Here is a 19,784-nt window from a genome sequence, read left to right as displayed (position 1 = left end):
AATTTTTTAAGAAATGGTTGATGCGGGGCCGGGCGGTGGCGCTAAAGGTAAGGTGCCTGCCTTGCCTGCGCTAGCCTTGGACGGACCGTGGTTCGATCCCCCGGTGTCCCATATGGTCCCCCAAGCCAGGAGCAACTTCTGAGCACATAGCCAGGAGTAACCCCTGAGCGTTACCGGGTGTGGCCCAAAAACCAAAAAAAAAAAAAAAAAAAAAAAGAAATGGTTGATGCAAAGTGAAGTAAGTGCATATGAGCTGGTTAAAGTCATTGTTTTGTTTCTGTGTTGATAATTTTATCATCATCCTGGAGTTCATTTGAAGGTCCTTTGAGGAAGGCCTCTAGAATCCCTCAGTTTTCCTTTTCTCTGAATAGTAGATTGTACAGAACCAGCAATGGGACAAGATCAAAGCTAAATTTCTTTTCCATTTTCTGTCTACATAAAAACAAAATTCTTTTCAAATTTCAAATGTCTGAGTGTCTGTAAAAAAAGACTCATTGATGTTAAAGCTTGACTACACATACTGAAGTCCATTCTTCGGTTGATTTCATGGATAGGTCATCTCTGGTACCATCAAAACCTAGGTTTATCCAGAGGTTTTTTTTCCCTCCTTTCTCCAGTCTATTTTGCAGAAAGGGGGCAGGGGATGGTGGCTTCTCACCCCTAATCTCCCATTCCTAATTTAAATATGCTTTAGACCATATAATGACTTCCAGTAATGCTAAACCACAATTAACCTAAAAATAAAAAAGTTAGTTTATTTTTAACTTTGAAAATCTTATCTTTTCCCCAAAAGAAAATATTGTGAAACAACTTCCCCTTTAAAAACATCTGGGGGGGGGGATGACAGAACTGTTGTATTCCCTACACCTGGATTATTTAACTGTTGTTTAACTTTGACTCTTTTACCACATTTGCCCAAATAGACAGGCAGCTTGAGAAGAGATGAAGTGGGTCCTGATTTCTAGCCACGTCACACTCCATCATGTTTCTTGAGAAACTTCTTTCATAGCCAGTCCAGTTCTTAGATTCTGAATCCAGATTAACCTAGAAATATGGATGAATTCCTTCCAAATCAAGACTGGTGGGGGCTTTATCTTTTACTCACTTTGCCTGCATCAGAGAGACATTCCCGATGGCAATTAGAATAGGGTTTCGGAACAGAGCGCTGCCCCTCTGTGATTTTTGCCATGCTCTTTGCTTTTATTCTTCTCCTCAGGGCTTTTTGACCCATTTCCTCTTGAAGCAGTTTTCTCCCTGCTTCTCTCCTCTGGCCATCTGACTGCCTCAAATGCGTGTTGCTAAGGACTTCTAGTGGCGAGCACTGGAAATGCCTTTCAGGTATCCATGGTATAAGGAGCTCCCCATGACTGCTGTGTGGATGGATGCTTGGCCCCAGTGCGTGGTTTTGATGGACCCTTACCATTTATTCTCATGTATTTTCTAAGGAATTCTGATGGGTGGAAAGGTCACAGAACAATCTTCTTCCACATAGGGTATAGTAGGCATTTCTCCTGTCTTCACATTGCAATACAGTGCTCAGAAATTGGAGGTTATAAGCTATGAAAGTCCACCCCATCCCTGTGCTAAACGTTCTTCATTGGTGTCATTAGTGACCGTAGATGTGCTGCTCACAGTTTGGATTGGAAACTGTGTCTCTGATGTCCCTGCAGAGCTAGGGACACACCCAGCCCTGGGTGAACTTTGGCCATTGTCTTTTGGGCTATAACTTCCTTGGACAACTTGGTCTCTGTGGGCTTAGTCTTCAATCCCCAGAGGGTCAGAAGAGCCTTTTCTGAAAGACCCTCATTCTGCTAACTTTGCTGTAGAGATCTGGGATTTACACAGAGGTGGTGGGCCTGGAAAAGAACCTTTATCAATACTTAAGGAATGCAGGTGACTTAGCTTTAGGGCTGTTGCAGAAACAAACTGTTCATGGAAAAAACATCCTAGAGCACAGCCTACATCCAGAGACCATATGAAAACTGTAGAAGTCTCACCTCTTTTGGGCTCCCAGAATTTTTATCTTGTGTTGACCCTGCCCTCCCAGTCCCATATGATTGTAGCTACCCCATATGCATCTTATTAGCTGGATTTTTTTCCTTTGCCAACCCACTGAAGCTGTTTACTTACTCCTATAGCTAAAGAAGAATCGATCAGGGTAAGTTGGTAAGTTGGAACCTATTGAAAAATGAGGGACTTTTTTGACTACTTGATTATGGTGAACATAGGTCACTCAGAACTCCCAGTACACACCGGATTTAGACAGCATTTGGCATCCATCTCTGGCAAGAAATGGTTGTTAAAATAGTTTGTACAGTGTGGAGGCAGGCTTTTATGATGCCAAAACCGTTCTGAGGTTGAAGATGATAGATTCTTGAGAGCTGGACATATACTTTACTCCCAAATTGCACAGAAAACTTGGCCTTAAAAAAGAAAAAGCAGAGCTTTGAAACACATTCCCTTTGACAGTGACTTTGTAAAAACATTTGCTTTGAAAATGCAGATTTTTTTTTTTTTGGACAGTGATAGATGTGAGGGAATGACTGAAGCTTTTACAAGGGAATTCAGTGAATATGAGGGAATGTGAGGAAATTCAGCCTTTATGTCTGTTATGTGCATGATTCTGCCCAAGAAATTCAGGTGAACCCTGCTGAGAATTGGCCATCTGTTTATACTCAATTGACTGGGATATTCTGACCCATATCCCTCCGACAGTATGTTTCAAGCTTCTTACCACATTTCTGGGCCTCACAGAAGCTCCCATTCCATCCCTTACTCCCTCCAGCCAAGTTCAGCTCTTTGTGGGGGACCCAATGGCAAGCTCTAGCACCACCACAATCATCTGCAGTGCTTTTGCTTCTTGAGCCAGTAACACCTGCAGAACTGTTCCTGCACTATTGCTGCCCCCCTCTTTACCATGTGACACTGGGACACAACTGAGCATGTCATCCCTGACCCTGCCTCTCTCCCCAAGCCTTGTGGTCTTCATTGAACAATTTTGTGTATTGCCACGATTCTCAGGAGCATGAGCAGAATCGTCTAGAACCATCCAAAATTCCTCCAGTGTGAAAGCCCTCTTCTCTTCCAGGTATTCTGCTCAGGGTTCTGGAAATGTTTGATGTTTTCCTCTCTTTTTTTTCCCAGGGTTGGGGAAACTACACCAAGAAGTGCTCAGGGTTTAATCCTAGCTCTATTCAGCAATCATTCCTGCCAATGCTTGGGACAGTATATAGACCTGGGGACAGAAACAGGGTGGCCATAGGCAAGGAAAATGCCTTAGCCCCTGTGCTATCTATCTCTCAGTCTCTCCCTGTTTGAGTATGTTTTTTGCTTGGTGGGATTTTGTTTGGTTTTTTTTTTGTTTGTCGTTTGATTTATTATTTTATTTTGTTGTTTTATTTTGTTTTGTTTTTGTGGGGAGGTATACCCAGCAATGCTTAAGGGTTAGTCCTGACTCTGCACTCAGGGATTACACCAGGTAGTGCTTAGGGGAACATATGGGATATCAGGGAATTGAATGGAAGTTGGCTGTGTGCAAGGCAAGCATATAACCTCTAGATTGTCACTCCTGCCCTTCCCAGTGATATTTTACTTTAAACTTTTTTTATGGGTTGAGATTTTATGGTTTACAACACTATTAGTGATGATTTTCCCCCAACATAATTCCATCACCACACCCATCACCAGTGTATCTCCCTTTCTCCCACAAGAACCCAATGCTTCTTCCTTAAACCTTCCCTCAACTCAATGTGTGTATCAGTTCTGTTGTGTTGTGTCCTTGACCTTTTGTTGCTGCCTTACTGTGTATCTCCAAGACCTGCATGAGAGAGTTTGTTCTGTGTCTGTCTCCTTCCTTCTGACTGATCCCTGTGATATTTAATCTCATCTGCCTTTCAGAGTTGTCACTCCATGTGAGATGGGCCACTACCTTGCCTCACCTCAGTGACCACTTCTCGATTTTCTGTGCAGGGACACAATTGCTAAGGGCTAGATTTCTCCCAGACTGTCCTGTGGCACCCACCATCCACTCCTCTGAGACAGAACCCTTGTACCTCAATGAGTTAAAATCCCAATGGCACTGGTTTGGGGTGTGTGACACTCTCCTAATCTAGCCAGTTTTCCCTCAGTGTCATCTTGGTTCCTCCTGCTGTACCAGTTCCTAAGTCTACTCTGTCCTTCCCTATTGCCATGTTTTCATTTCCTTTCACCCCTATTCTGGTATACCCTCCTCTGGTCCTGGCACCAAAACCTCATTATGGAGACTGTTATTTAGCACCATCACTGCCTGCCCTGGTGTTTAGGACCAATTCACTAGTTCTTTTTGGGTTTAGGGTCTTACAGGATTTTTTCAAGCTCTTGGAAGGATGTTAGGTTTCCTAAGAAAACCAGGAAAGTTTCTCCAGAAGCAGTTGGTTATTTAGAGAGGCTTTTCATAGTGACTTCATTAGAGGGACAGAAGGCTGTTAGCTAGAGGATTATACCCTGCATTCGCACACAGCGGGGGACTGGACAGAGGCATTCCCCCATAAACAGCTGACTGAAGGCCTCATTTCTTATGATAGGAGCTGGCTTATATTTTCCAACAGCAACATCTTAAGTGATTTCTCTGTTGGATGTTATGGCCTTTTGCTATCCTTGGAGGCTTGGCAAAAGAAATTATGTCCCTCGATTTTTTTTTTTGTTGTTGTTTAGGAGCCCAGAATCCCAGTGTTCCTCCTTTGGGTTCTAAAATTCTTTCCTGCCCCTGCCCCTTTACATAGTACTGGGTCCTGTAAAGAATGTTATGGCGGGAGTGGGTAAAAAATAGCATTGTTAACTCTATAGAAAGACATTTTAGAAATAGGAAACAGAATCACAGCTTGTGAATGTCCAAGGGAATTTAATTTCTTTCTCTGTTTCAGTGAGTATGAGTGAGTTTGGGGGGAAAGGGGTGGCACTAGGTGGCCATCCTCCAATGCCTGGAGTCTGAGGGACCACCTTGCTAGTTAGTCTGCTCTGCACAAAATTGGCTGATGCTCTGCTGACCTCAGTTCTCGTTCATGGTGGCTGGATCTCCACAAGGCCTTGGAACTCTGGAGTGGTCCATGGAGGGGTCAAGTATCTCCTTTTTCCTGAGTCCATCGGCATGTTTGAAAGCAATGCTGTTATTTGAGTTTGGAGACATTTGCCTGTTCTGTATCACAGAGTGGCACATCAGTATAAGAGAACAAAGCTTTGTTATCTAACTGTTCTTGATAGGAACTTGAGCTCTATTCACACTGTGTGACCTCATTAGTAACAGCTACAATCCAAGTCTCATCTGAGTCTGGGAAGACAGGAAAGTCGAAGGAAGGAGTTAAAAGGCCATCTCTATCTAGAATGAGGGTCAAAGCATGATATAGAATAAAAAGTTTAGATCTCAGAATATGTTATTAGTAGCTTTCACCCAAGATCTTAAAATAACTAATAAATTACTTTTGTAAACCCTACTTAGGGAAAAAAATAATTGGTGTTTTCAGGATAAAAGCAAATAAGTGAATAGTTCAAAATCAGACATAGATCCTTTCTTAGAATCATAGATTTGCTTATTTTAAAACATTTTTCAGTAGATATGTAAGTTCCAGAATAGAAAATAAACAATCTACAGGAAGATAGTAGCATATATTTCTTTAGCAAACATATCTATAAGCCAGAAAGTTTGCTTTGAAAAATATGAGAAAATTGCTTTCAAAACAAAGCATTTATAAATGGAAAGTTAAAAGAATTAAAAATAAACAACCAGCCTTAGAATGTGTCAACCTCTGGGTTCACACCCAGAAAAGAAAAGAAGAAAGAAAACATTCCTATGAAAGGCCTGCCTGGTGTCTCTCTGGCTTAATTAAATATAAATTGTAATTTTCACTCTGCCATTCATTGAAACTTCCTGCTTTTTATCTACTTGAGTCCTGTATTAAAACTTTATATTAGAGTTAATCAAATTTATAAAATGTGAAATCCAGATTTTCTTAACATTAATTCTAGAAATTTGGGAGATATTAGTAATTGGACACTAATATAAAATCCATTAGCAACAACTATATAAAAGCTTCTTGTACTTTGTAAACAACATGGGCATCCATGTGTTAAGTTATTAGGGCAAGCAGCAGTATGTCCACTTGTATCTTTGCTCTTAAAGGGGATTGGGAAATGCATACATTTGCCTTAATACAAATAATGCCTATGAAAGCGCCACTGTACTAGGCCTTGCATTATATGGCATGTTATATAATATGCCCGGACTCCTTAGAGCTGCTGTTTGGTTTTGTTTTTCTCCTCTTTTGACTTACTGCTTAGAGTAGTACTGCTTCACCAGCTGCTTTTGTCTCATCAAAGACACTTATTTTCAGTAGTTTCACATCACAAGGACAGACTTACCTTTCGTAATGAATTGTCAAAACTGGGGCCAACTAAATTGCTTATTATTGTCATTTTAAAAATGGTTTGCCAGATACATAGCAGTTCTTTAAAAAATAACTTTTAGATCCTGAGAGATTGCTGAAAAGTCTGGAGCATCTGCTGTGCACATAGGAAGCCTGGGTTAGAACCACCAAGCACTGAACTAGAAGTTACTACCTTCCTCCACCCCAAAAAATGAACAAATAGTTGTGTACAGTACCTATTAGAAGTTACTGAATTCCCTTCTGCCTTGTATTTATAACCTTCTTGCCTTTGTTCTTCTCATATGTCCAATTCCAGCCATGTAGAAACCTATCTTGGTGTTGTACAAGCAAAAGGAGGCTTTGAGGTCATACAGAACACCAACTCTATTATTTAAGAATTATAGTCACTTTGCATTTAATCACAGATGGCCTTGGTAAACTGATATAGCTTTTAAGCCTTTTCTTATATCCCTAGGGAAGGCACCTCATACAGAATCACTTCCCATGGTTTTTAGGAGCATAAAATGTAAACAAGCACCTCAAACATAACCCAATGTGGAGGAAGTGTTGACATTACTTTCATCCTGATTTGTTCAACCAACACACATACACTATTTCTAGCCTAACTTGCTATAAAGGAGCAGATTCAGACAGAAGTGGGTCCCTGTCACATCTGCGTTGTATCCCCGGTTGGTCCCTGCTGCATCCTCGTTGCCAGATGCTCAGTGTCTTGTCTGAATATTACAGTCTGAACAAGGCTTAGTACCAGACCATGCCCTCCAACCTGCTAATGCCTTACCTCTTGCTCTTATCTGAGCAGAAGTTGGAGAAAATTCTTCTGTAGTGGACTCTTGCACTCTAGGAACATTTGTACCATTTTGCCAGATGAGGATTAAGGGACTGACTATTGACAACTGTTTATCATACACACATTTAATTATAAACATGTCTCCTAGTGATATATACCCCAAACTGTAAGAAGAGATAAACTGGCATTTCTTCCTAAAATCAAGTGGTGAGAAAATTTAATTTTATGTGTGACAAAATGAATCTCTTCTGCTATTTTCTTTCATTTTATCTACGTCCTGTTGAGTCTTCTCTGCTTCTCTACTTCCTTCTGGACGGGTTCCTCTCCTTTATTAGGATCTACAGAAAACTACTGCCTCTTGCTTAGGATCCTCAAATGAATGGCTTCTTGCTGTTTTTGCTTTCTCCAATTTGGTGTTTATCATTTGGGTTCTTACAGGTCATTCATAGTAAAAAGTTGGGGAGGGAGAGCATTGACTCCCATCCCTGAGAGAAATTGCCTGTTGAAATCCAAGTCATAAACATGGATGCCATGACACCCTGGCAACCCTCCCCATTAACTATTGCACTAGGTCACCAAGATTTGGGAGTAATTAACCTTCCCCAATCGCACATGTTTTGTCATTGCCACACCACTTATACTGCAGTGTCTGTTTATTGTCCCCGGCCAGCAACTGCTAGTCATTTATTTTCAGCACTTCGCTGAAGGTCTAAACCTGAGGTGGATTCATAATATTGTGCAAGAGTATGCCAATTATCCTCCAAAGAATAACAAGCAGCAGTAGAAGTAGAAGAGCTTTCCTTACGTGGAGATGCATTTTGTAACCTGGAGATATATATAGATATATATGTATATATACATATATATACATGTATGTATATATATATATATATATATATATATATATATATATTCGTTTTTGGGTCACACCGGCAGCACTCAGGGGTTACTTCTGGCTCTATATTCAGAAATCGCCCCTGGCAGGCACAGGGGACCATATGGGATGCCGGGATTCGAACTACCATCCCTCTGCATGAAAGGCAAACGCCTTACCTCCATGCTATCTTTCTGGCCCCAGGAGATATATTTTTTAAGTTCTGCATTTGTTTTAAAACTGAAAGATACGAGCCCGGAGAGATAGCACAGCGGTGTTTGCCTTGCAAGCAGCCGATCCAGGACCAAAGGTGGTTGGTTCGAATCCCGGTGTCCCATATGGTCCCCCGTGCCTGCCAGCAGCTATTTCTGAGCAGACAGCCAGGAGTAACCCCTGAGCATCGCCGGGTGTGCCCCCCCCCCCCAAAAAAAAAACTGAAAGATACTTTACTATTTAGCCAATACCTCAATTGAAAGATACTTCGTTTTTGCTTTGTTTTGTTTTGTTTTGTTTTTGGGCCACACCCTGCGGTGCTCAGGGGTTACTCCTGGCTTTCTGCTCAGAAATAGCTCCTGGCAGGCCCGGGGACCATATGGGACACCGGGATTCGAACCAAACACCTTAGGTCCTGGATCGACTGCTTGCAAGGCAAACGCCGCTGTGCTATCTCTTCGGGCCCTGAAAGATACTTCTAATAACACTAATGTGCTTTGTCATTCCTCTCCACTCCATTTCTCCATTCCTCCATGCAGACTTCTTGATAAAAGTGAAATTTATCATGGATATTTGAAATATTACTGAACAGATGAAAAGCAGGCATGATCATTTCTCTAATAAGAGTACCCAAAAATGTACTGACAGGCCCCCTGGATAATGGGGGAAGCAATCTTAACATCCATCATTTGCAGATGTCTTCATGAGTCTAATTATGTGAAGTCTTTCAAGGAACTTCCCCAACCAAATTAGGGTTCTTTTTTTTTTTTTTAATCATAATGGGTTACATATCTTTCACAGTAGTATTTTAGGTACATATTAACACTGAATCAGGGGAATACCCATCACCAAATTTGTCCTCCCCCATCCCCGTTCCCTTCCTGCAACCATATCCCCCACCATCATCCCCTGGGCTGCTAGAGTAGGTGATCCTCTCTTTGTCTATCTTACTATTAGTGATCATATATCTGTTTGGTCCTGGTACCCTCCCTTGTTTCCCCCTCTATTTGAGAGGTGGAGCTCGATAATTCGAGTTATGTGGTTTTGTTGGAAGAAAAAGAAAAACAATAGCATGGAGTAAAAAATAAGAAAAAATAAGAAAAATATAATGAAAAATTAAAAAAATAAGATAAATCAAATAAGCTAAAAATGGCGGAGTCTTTCTAGAGGCTTTCAACCTCAGTTTGAGTGAGGACATGAAAAAGGTAATTGAAACACCACATCAATACAGAAAGAAATATCAAATTAACTATCCAGTGAGCTCTACAGCAATAAAGACAAGCACCACACAATAGTCTCGGTTCTGAAATCAAACCATGCCGAAGTACAAAAAGAAAGATAAAGATAAAATAAAATAAAATAAAATAAAATAAAATAAAATTGGAGACATCAACTTCAATATCTACACCAAAATAAAGATGTCTATAAAAATCGATCAATCAATAAATTTATATGTGAAAAAATGATTATTTTGTGCCTTTTTTTTTTTCTCCCTGCATAGGCACAGTAACTATTGGGGATATTATAGAGGAAATTCCCTTGGCCTAGGAGATACAGGGTTTCTCCACCCCTGAAATATGCTGTCGTGGGATTAACTATAGACTCCTTGCATGATCATTTACTCTCCCCTCGGTGCTTTCGTGGTGTATGGAAGACTTCTGCTTCGTCTTGGATGGTAAAATCCGACCTCTGTATCTAGAGATCTTGGTGACTGTGCAGCTCAAGGAATGGAGCTTATGACGATGTCTTTCTTTGTGGTTCTAGCAGTTCTGCTTCTTCAGTGTCGCTTTAATCCATCTTCTGTAGTTGGTGGTCTTGGTCATTATGTTGCTCCTAGGATGGAGCCTGGGATAAAGTCTTTCGTTATATTTCTGGAAGACCCGTTCAGTTGCGGTTATCTCAGTCAGACCTCTGGAATTGGAGATCTTGTTTGTTGAACAGATGGTAGACCAAAAGGTAGGCTAGAGTTTTTTGTTGCTGTTGTTGTTGTTGGTCCCTGGATGCGTACTGTCCAGTCCTGGTTGTAACAACCAGTCATCTGTATATAGCGATCTTGGCATTTGCACAGATCGAAGGGTGGCATGTTTTCTGATTTTGTCCTATCGTTGGCTGATGAGGAAGGGCAACTTGCTCTTAGATCAAGTTGTTCCCATCTCCTCGTTGTCAGGTTATCAATTTAGAACTGTCGCATGTTGGCATCAGGGCAGCATTATGGATGCCCTGGAGGGGATTTGGCTCCTGGAGCTATTGTGGAGCACTCTGTCGTTTCTATGTCTGGGATCCAGGAGTCAAGGCTGGACGGTCGGTGTCTAGTTCCCTGGAGTCTAAGTTGTTTCCACATGATGTACGTTCAGGGTGGGAGATGTCCCTGTGTTGTAAACAAGTATGAGTTCTTTTCCCTAGTAGATAAGAGCTTGTTTTTACACGTAAAATTCCCCCTTTGTTTAATATGCCTTTGCAGGAAAAAGTGGTGCTACATTATATTGCTGGTGGATTTGGGGGTGGAGAGAGAAGAAAACAGACACCCGACAAAAACTAAGAATATATATGCTCACACATTCCTAAAGAAAAAAAGTTCCTTTAAAAAAAAAAGATTAAATATCATGATCCCTAGTCCCAAAAGTCTGACAGAGACAACTGCAACAGAATGGGGCTTCTGGAAGCACAAAGAAAGACGCTATCCTAGGTGCCATCCTAGGTTCAGTGCAAAGACCAAGATCACCAACCACAGAAGATGGATTAAAACGACACTGAGGTAACAGAACCTCTAGAACCACAAAGACTGACTTCATCATAAGTCCCACCTCAGGATCTGTGCAGATGCTGAGACCTCTAAACACAGAGCTCTGATTGTATCACCCTGGACAGAGCAGAAGTTTTCCACACACCAAAAAAACACCACCGGGAGAATAAATGATCCTGAGCAAAGTCTAGAGCTGATCCCATGACAGTATACTCCAAGGACGGAGAAACCCCATATTTCTTAGGCCAAGTGAATTCCTTTCCGAAGGACCCCAATATTTACTGTGCCAGGGCAGGAGGGGAAAAAACAAAAATACAAAAACCACAAAACCTTGGTTATTTTATATATATATTTTTTCCTTCATTTATTATTGTTATTATTATTTTTATTTACCTATCTATTTTGGTCGATTTCTTTGCTTGGGTGTGACTACTGAAATCGTGGTCCCCAATTATACTTATTTTTTTTTCTCTTCTTTTCTCTTCTTTCGTTATGTGCTATGCCATGTTTCTTATTTCAAGACCATGGCGTGTTTTTGGTTTGTTTGTTTGGTTTTTGTTTGTTTGTTTGTTTGTTTTGTTTTGTTTTTCGTCTGTTTTTTTGTGGTGCTTATCGATATAGCTGGAGTCCTCACTGGATAATTGACTCTTTTTTTGGTACTGGTGGAGTGTTTCACCTTCTTTTTCTCCTTCATCTCCCAAATCGATGATGAGAGCCTCTAGAAGGATTCCATCCATTTTTGGAGTATTAGACTCTTACCCCAGTTTATTTATCTTCTCTTTTTCAGGCAAAATCATGCAACTTGAACTAGCTAGTCCTGCCTACAGTTAGAGGGGGAGATAAGGGAGGCATCAAGACCAAACAGGGGCAAGACTACTAAGTAGTGGGTTGGATACAGAGGGGACCACATATTCTAGCCGCCCTGGGGGTGAGGGAAGAGGAAATGGGAGGTAGGACAAAAATGGAGGTGTAGGGAGGACAAATTGGTGATGGGAATCCCCCCTGATTTTATGTAAATATGTACCTAAAATGTTATTGTCAACAATATGTAAGACACTATGAACAAAATAAAAATTATATAATATAAAAAAAAGATTAAATAAAAGATGTAATTAAAGGAATAAAGTGAGGCCGGGAGAGATAGCATGGAGACAAGGTGTCTGTCCTTCCTGCAGAAGGATGGTAGGTTTCTGTCTTTTATTAAATTCATTTCACATGTGGCCAATTTCAGCTCCACAAATTTTCGTGCCCAGTTCTTATTCCAGAGCTATAGAACACCAAAAATAGGAATGGACTCCATGGAAATTCATGCTCTTCTGTCCACACTGCACCCTCCATCTCAGTCTGTTAGGATCATGCCTTTCTCCCAGGCATTGTCCACAGGCTTGAGTTTGCTGCTCCCATTGCTTTGGTCTCCATTCTCCCTGTTTTTCCTGCCCTGCCCATTTGGCTTTTGATCTGGTGCATGTCAGTCTATAAGTTGATGTATGTCTATGTCTGTTTCCCCTTGAGATGTTTGAGACATGGTTGGCCAGATCTTTGATGCCTAACTGTGTCCATCACAACTGAGTTGTGACCATCCTCACCTGCAGAAGTCCTTGGCTTCTTCATTTGGCTTTTATATCAAAGCTGGAAAAGGTTACCGATGATGTTCTGAATCTTTTCGCTATGCAAATTATGTCATAGCACAAATGACTTGCTGATGGTATAATCAGGTACTTAGGTATTATTCATTTTTAACACTGCCTATATGATATGTCAAGCTGTAAAGTGAAATATTTGAATTGACAGGAATGACTCAGAACTTGGGGAATGAATGTAAAAATGCTAGTTCCACCAGTAGGCTGAGAATTTTTTGAGGAACAGGGGCTACATCTGCAGGGTCTTGAGTCCCCAGTTCTGCTTAGGTACTACCAGTCATGAACTTCCCATGGATACTAAAGAAGGAGAAAACGAGATGCCTTCTCTGGCCCACAAACCTTCCAAGATTATTGTAATTTTCTCAGAAAAATGTCAATTGATCAGTGCTGTGTGTCTTGACTTAACAGTCTGGTGCATGTTACACTAGTAAAGGAGGTGTTCTTTACGTGACCAACTACACTACAGTCATATTTGTAATCAAGGTGTTTAAATAAAGATCTTAATAAAAAAATAAAAAAACAATCTGCTGCACTTCATCAGGAATGTGTCAATAATATTGTCTTTATATTATTATTTATTTATATATTTATATTATATATTATAATTATTTATATTTTAATACATATATAATATAGTCAAAAATAAATACTATAAAGACAAACAAGACAGAATTTGGAGATAAAGAATGAAGGATTAGTATTTGCTATTTAAAATATATTAGCCATGTAAAATAGATGAATGGTGTCATAATGTAAAGTACTTTGACACTGAAAGATAAAAAGTTAGAATTTAATACTTAAGTGTCTGTTCGTGTCCTCCAAGTGGAATGACTATCCCATTACTACAGTACTCTTGAGCCAAAAGGGTTGCTTCTTTTCCTGGCATTTGGGATAAGGTGATTGACCAGGTGATGACTGGATCCTTATAATTTTCCTTTTTTCTTTTGTATGTATGTTTGATGCAAGGGACTGGACTCAGGTCTCCTATGTGCAAGACATGCCCCCCACCTCCAATCTGTCTCCCTGGCTCTCTTAATACAGGCCTGTAACTTGGAAAGAGAAGTCAAAGGTGAATATTTGAAAACCCTGATTAAGTATAAAAGAGTAGAAGTTGGAGAGTTTGGGCCACAATTTTTGTATGTGGGAACCTCAGGGTCCAACCCAAGAATTACCTCATCCTGAGAAGACACCCTGAAAAAATTAAGTTAGAGTGATATCAATCGTGCTGATTTTTGTTCTATGTTGTAAATTGTGAGCTCATTTTCAGGTAAGGTCATCTGTGCTGAAAAGGGTGAAGTGTGTAGATGTGTGAGCATTTCTATAAGATTTAATTCTATAAGTGAATGACTGAAAACATGTTTTAAAAGGCTGATAAGATATGTATGCATTTATTTGTGACTTTTCACACTGAAAGAAACTTGAGTACTGGTTCAGGGTGCAAATTCCAGGTAGTCTGACCCCACCAATGATACAGCCATGCCCTAAGTTTTGTTTAAACTGTTCTATGGATGGGGTGAAGATAGTTAAGAAGTAGTACAATAGGTACATGTGGCAGAGCCTGGAATGCATTGGTCCTCAAGCACTTTTAGGAGTTACTCCGGAGCACAGAGCTAGCTCTGAGCACCACAAGATATAGCTCAAAAACTCAAAGTTACATGGAAATGCATGATTTGATCAGATTTCATATAATTTTACTTGAAGTGGGAAGCTGCCATATTGATTTATAAATATATAATATATAATCACATATAATATATGTCATTCAAATGACCAAAATATATTTCTGTGACTTTGATTTTCATCCAATTTTTGGCTCAGAGCTTCCAAAACCTTGACATTTCTTAAGTGCTGTGAGCGGTAAAGTTGTCTCATGTTGCTTTAATGAAGTAACTTCTAGAAAACACCTGAGATTGGGGGCTGGTTGCCAGGGGAGACTGTGGTAGAAGGTGATACTTGTAGTTCCAACCCCTGATTTCCTGGGAGGGGAGAAGAGCTAAAAGTGAATTCAGTCTCCATGATTCTATCAATTGTAGATCAGTAATGAAGCTTCCAAAACAAACAAAAACAGAACGACGACAACAACACAACAACAAAAAAAAAAAAAGGAGGAGAAGCTTGGAAGAGTTTCCAGGTCACCTTGCCTTGTACTCTTCTCTCTGGTATTCCTGAGTAAGAGCCTTTGAAAGAAACCAGTGAACAAGTCAGAAAACAAGCTTTCAGGATTCTGAGCTGCTCTAGCCAAGTCACAACCCTGAGGAAGGTGTCTCAGAACCTGTCATTGATATAGCCCAGAGGCACATCTAACCAAGGGCTTAGAGTCCATGCTGGGGTTTCTGGAGGAGAGAGTGACTTTAGGGAATGACCCCAGCCTTGGCCTTCTGGAATCTGATGGAATATCCAGAAGGCAATTCTCTTGACACCTTGAGGCCAGGATATTCCGTTGGTGTGGGAAGAAACCTCCACAGCTTCTCATGACAGATCATTTGCGGGAAAGAAACTGTGAGGTGCCTGCCCTCTCATCACTCTGTATACCCTTTGCAGATGATCCAGTCCCTCAAGGCATTGATTGAAAATGCAGATGCCGTGTATGAAAAGATTGTACACTGTCAGAAAGCTGGTAAGTTATCATCTATTTCTTTTCTTTAATATGAAGTTAGTGGCTTCATATTTTTATACTAAATACCTCAAATGTTTGACACTGTAAAGAAAATAATATATAAAAATTAGTTTTCCATGGTTGAAGAAAATACTAATACAGTGTTTTTTAATTTGTAAAATTATTTCTTTTGGACCATATCTTATGATGCTCTGGAATTTGAATATGGTATTTGAATGTCACTCCCAGTATTACTGGGTATAAGGAGACCGTGAGGGATCAAAGCCAAATCTCTCACCTGCAAATCATGTGCTCCAGCCCAGCAAGCCATCTCTTTGATTCCTAATTTACTCACTTTTAAGCCTGGATAACAAATTCAACAGGCAGAAACTTTGCAGATAGGTCAAGATTGGTCCCAAATGTGGCAGGAGAATTTAGGTATGTGAAATGAAATACTGAGACTAAGAATCTCTGCTCTGGTCATTGTCACCAGTGCTGCCATTCTCCCCTCTGGTGATAGGAACTTGAGACTTGAGTAGACAAAGAGGAAGGCAAAGAATGGGTTATTAGAAAGGAGAATGAGCCTTTTGACCCTTTAACACATTGTCATCATCATTAACTTAATTTGTTAAGTTAATGAGTTCATTAACTTAACATCCCAATGCCACTGTAGATAGCTCGATAACACCTACATCAAGACCATCTAATTAATTTTAGCTGGAACAAACCAAAAACCAAGTGTTTGACATTTGTAATAAGATCTACAAAATGGACTTTTTTTCTGCTTGTTTAAAATTTCAATTGACTATCTGGAAGATTCTAATATGAATAATATTTGTAAGCCATAAATAAGATAGTTGTCTTAATTTCTAAGGTTGGAGATTGTTGTTTTCTAAAATTGAGAGCTATCACTCTTACCTACTCTGGGGGAAAAAATAACACTCATCTCAGAAACGAACTCATTTAAAGTAGATTGAAGAAGGGATAAATCTTTCTTGGTGCTTATTTGAAGAAATAGTTGTATAGTGACAGATCAGTAGACTCTTTATCCTGTTAATCTTTGTCCTGTTAGCAAAATATTACTATCAAAATGCATTGTCTACTTCTAGTTCTCTCTCATTAATGCTTTTTATAGCAACAACTAAAATTACTTCAAATGCCATTTTTATCGTCATATGCTACACCAAGTTAGTAGCTTACAGTAGTCTCTAGAATTAAGTCTCAACTACAAGCTTTTCATACAAGGCCATCTACCAACTGCTCACCCAGTTTCCCATTTCATTTCACAAGGTTTGAATGTCTGTCTATAAGATACTGGAGTGCTGTTACACCAAAATGTAAAAAAAAATATAATGTGGGGGGTTTTGTTGTTGTTGTTGTTGTTGTTTTGTCTTCTAGCACCATCCTTTTGTGGGCAGGGGGATAACTCAGCACATGCCTATCATGCATGGGGTCAAAAACGCAGTCCCCAGGATAGTAAAAGAAAAAAAATGAATCTTTGTAAAGAAGGGTAATTTTCACTTGAATAGACACTCAGGAGCATACAGGGTTTTCCTGGACAGAACCTGACTGGAGCTAAGTAAGGAGAGAATGAACAAGGAAATAAAGTGACCATGTTCATCCAGTCTTCCCTAGCGACTGTTGTTTCCCATTTCCTGTTGTGTTTCTTTTCATTATATCTCTGTGGAGCATCTCTTCGGAAAGACTTTCTCCCTCCCCTTTTCACTCAGTATTTTTCTCCTTTTGGACTCAAATATGTTTCAAAAACTATTTGTGTTTGTTTTGGAATTATAGCCAGAGGTGCTCAGGGATTACTTCCAGAGTTTGGGAGCCAGACAATGCCAGGAATTAAACTTGGGGTTTCTGCATGCAAAGTTTGTGCTCCAGCCCATCTGAGCTATTTTCCCAGCAACCAAAATCATCCAAAGTTATAAAACCTTTCATAGTTCTAGGGTTAATTTACCTAATCAATTCAGCTGTTCAAACCATACACAATAAAATAAACAATAACTTCGACTGTTCTGAAGTTATTGTGTATTTTAGTATTTCACCTTCCTAACAGAATAGAAGTGTCTGGCACTGGAACTGAATATTGAGTTACTTTCTGTATTTCACCTCTAACAGCTGTTCTAACATATTGTACAGCGGAGTCACTCAAACATGAACTGACCAAATGTGATTTGATTTTTAGGTATTTACTTCTGTTAAACCTGTATACTACTATGAGAATTGTGGATGATTCAGATACAAAACTGTTTATCAGGAGGGAAAAGGACTGTATTAATTCAACAATTTAAGTCCATGTCAATTCTTTATGACTTCAATGATTTATGAAATTTCATCATTTCTAACAATCTTGCAGCTTAATGTTCTGTTTGATTTTGGTAAAGGTTGTGTTTGCTTGTATTCAAAAAATAGAGGAGTCTTGGCTATTAAAGATTTTTGGTTGGGGGTTTTAAAAAAGAAAAAACCCTGTGTAATGGTTGCTCTGAATTTAAAGATGTATTAAAAAAAAAAAAAGGCAGGTCCTTTTGGTTTCATAATTAACTGCTGACTGCCTACACAGCACTTCTGTTATCACAAGTCCTTATTTTAGAGTCCCTTGATCTTTTGTTTCTTATGTTTACAATTATCAATAGGGCTGGCAGTCATTAGTCATCTGAGGAATTTCTAATTTGTATTGGGCTCAAAAACATTTGTATAAGATTTTATTTCTGATAAGCAATTGCTATGCTGCCTGCTGACCTTGGATCTTGAGGTGACAGGCCAAAGAACAAATTGCTGCAGGAGAGAACTATTTACAAGTATTGAGACTTTCAATAGTCTTGTTGAGTAAACCTTCATCCAGACAATGAAATCTGCTCTCAGCTTTGGTCATGTCTTGCAGAGTTATACCCCTATTGGACAGGTTCAGGCAGAAAAATGAATAATTGGGGAGACAGAAGTGTATGTGAGCTGATGTCCCTGAAGCAGGGAGCAGGACAGGAGAGGTATGCTGAGATGTAAAGTTTCCTCAGCCCAGAGAGGCCAGAAATCCACCGACTCAGGAGGAATGGAACCCAAAAAGTCCTTGACACAGTGGGGAAATGAGCCATGAGCTCTTCCTTTTAGAAGTGTGGCACCACTGAGTGTTGGAGGAAGAAAGGAAACATTATTGAAGAAAATCAAGTTCCAAGGTATAGGAAGGGATCTGTGAGGTGAAGACACTCAATGATAAGCCCAGGATAGAGTGAGTCAAGTCAGTCTTACAGTGTCTTGTCCTCAGAAAAGGTGAAGTTTCTTTTTTCAGCTCCCAGAGAAAACATGGGTGACACAGAAGTTCTTTGAAAGAGGTGTGGTTTCCGCTGAGAAGGTGGACCAGGAAGCAGTGCCTGAGGACAGCCCAGCTCTGGGGTGAGGAAGTGAAAAGGAGTTGGGGTAAGGGGTGGAAGATATTGTGAACTTGGAGATCAGTAGTGCCAATGAAGTTAGAGATATGGGAACTAGGAGAATGACAGGCTGGCAGTCTAGGGCAACCTTGCCACCCGAGAAGACCCCGTGTACAGGGAGACATCTGTATATGAATAAACTAATGTAGATGCCCTTTCATGCACTTGCCTGAACCAAAAAATTCTGGCTTTTTTCTAAGAAATAGCAAGGTAGGTGATATGTAAGGAATATATATATGGGCAGGTGAGCTGCAGAGAGAGAAGAATTATGAAAGTATTTTCACATGGTTTTACATGCATATCTAATATGAATCATTAACAATCAGTATATGTAAGGTGGAGAAAGGTCTAGAGTCTAGCAGGGGTCTCAAACTCGCGGCCCGTGGGCCGCAAACAGCCCTCCATACAACATTTTGTGGCCCTGCCCTAGAGGAATCTTTTTTTGTTTTGTTTTGGTTTGCTTTAGTTGTTTGGGTCACACCCCCCAATGTTCAAGGCTAACTACTGACTTTGCACTCAAGGATCACCCCGACTTTGCCTCCTGCAGCCCCAGGTAAATTGAGTTTGAAACCCCTGATAGACTATGTTAAGCTTAATACTAAAGGTTCAGTTCTGTTCTTCTGTGATAGTTTGGCTCTAGTGCCATTTATTCGGCCTCGTTCCCTTTTGGTAACCAATTATTGGTCTTAACCTAACTTAACTAATTTAGCCAAGTTTTTTGTTTTATTTAGTTCATTTGTTCCTTTTGGTTTCTCTTTATGCTATATAATAGTGAAATTTGATTTCACTACTTATCTTTTTCTTCATCTCTGTTTTTTCAGGTTTTATTTCCCTAATTTTAATTTTTATTGTAGTTCAGGTAATAATTTTACAGTAGCATTAATGTTTATAATTTTGATGTGCCTAATTATTGCACTTTCATCACAACCAGAGTGCCCACGAGCTGCCACCGCTGTCTTTATTGTAACTTTTAGTCCAACTCTTCCTCCCCCTCTCTCTGTAGTTTACTAATCTCAGTTTCATAAACTAAGACCAAGGATCTGCTATAGTTTGATTCTGTCTATTCCTTTGTTTTATTTCCATA

The 19,784-nt window shown here is 39.9% G+C and overlaps 1 protein-coding gene across 1 annotated transcript in view; it reads left to right on the top strand.

Annotated features, from left to right (window-relative positions):
* The window catches only part of PLCL2 (phospholipase C like 2), a 189,595-nt gene that overhangs the window by 135,039 nt on the left and 34,772 nt on the right, over window positions 1-19,784 (top strand). Inside the window, exon 4 of the mRNA XM_049766129.1 lies at window positions 15,218-15,293. Within this exon, the coding sequence (XP_049622086.1) occupies window positions 15,218-15,293 (76 nt within the window). The remainder of the gene's footprint in view (window positions 1-15,217; window positions 15,294-19,784) is intronic.

The sequence above is a fragment of the Suncus etruscus genome, chromosome 20, assembly GCF_024139225.1.
Source record: "Suncus etruscus isolate mSunEtr1 chromosome 20, mSunEtr1.pri.cur, whole genome shotgun sequence".
Taxonomy (NCBI): domain Eukaryota; kingdom Metazoa; phylum Chordata; class Mammalia; order Eulipotyphla; family Soricidae; genus Suncus; species Suncus etruscus.
Note: the sequence above shows the minus strand (reverse complement) of the source record. Positions and strands in the feature narration are given on the sequence as shown.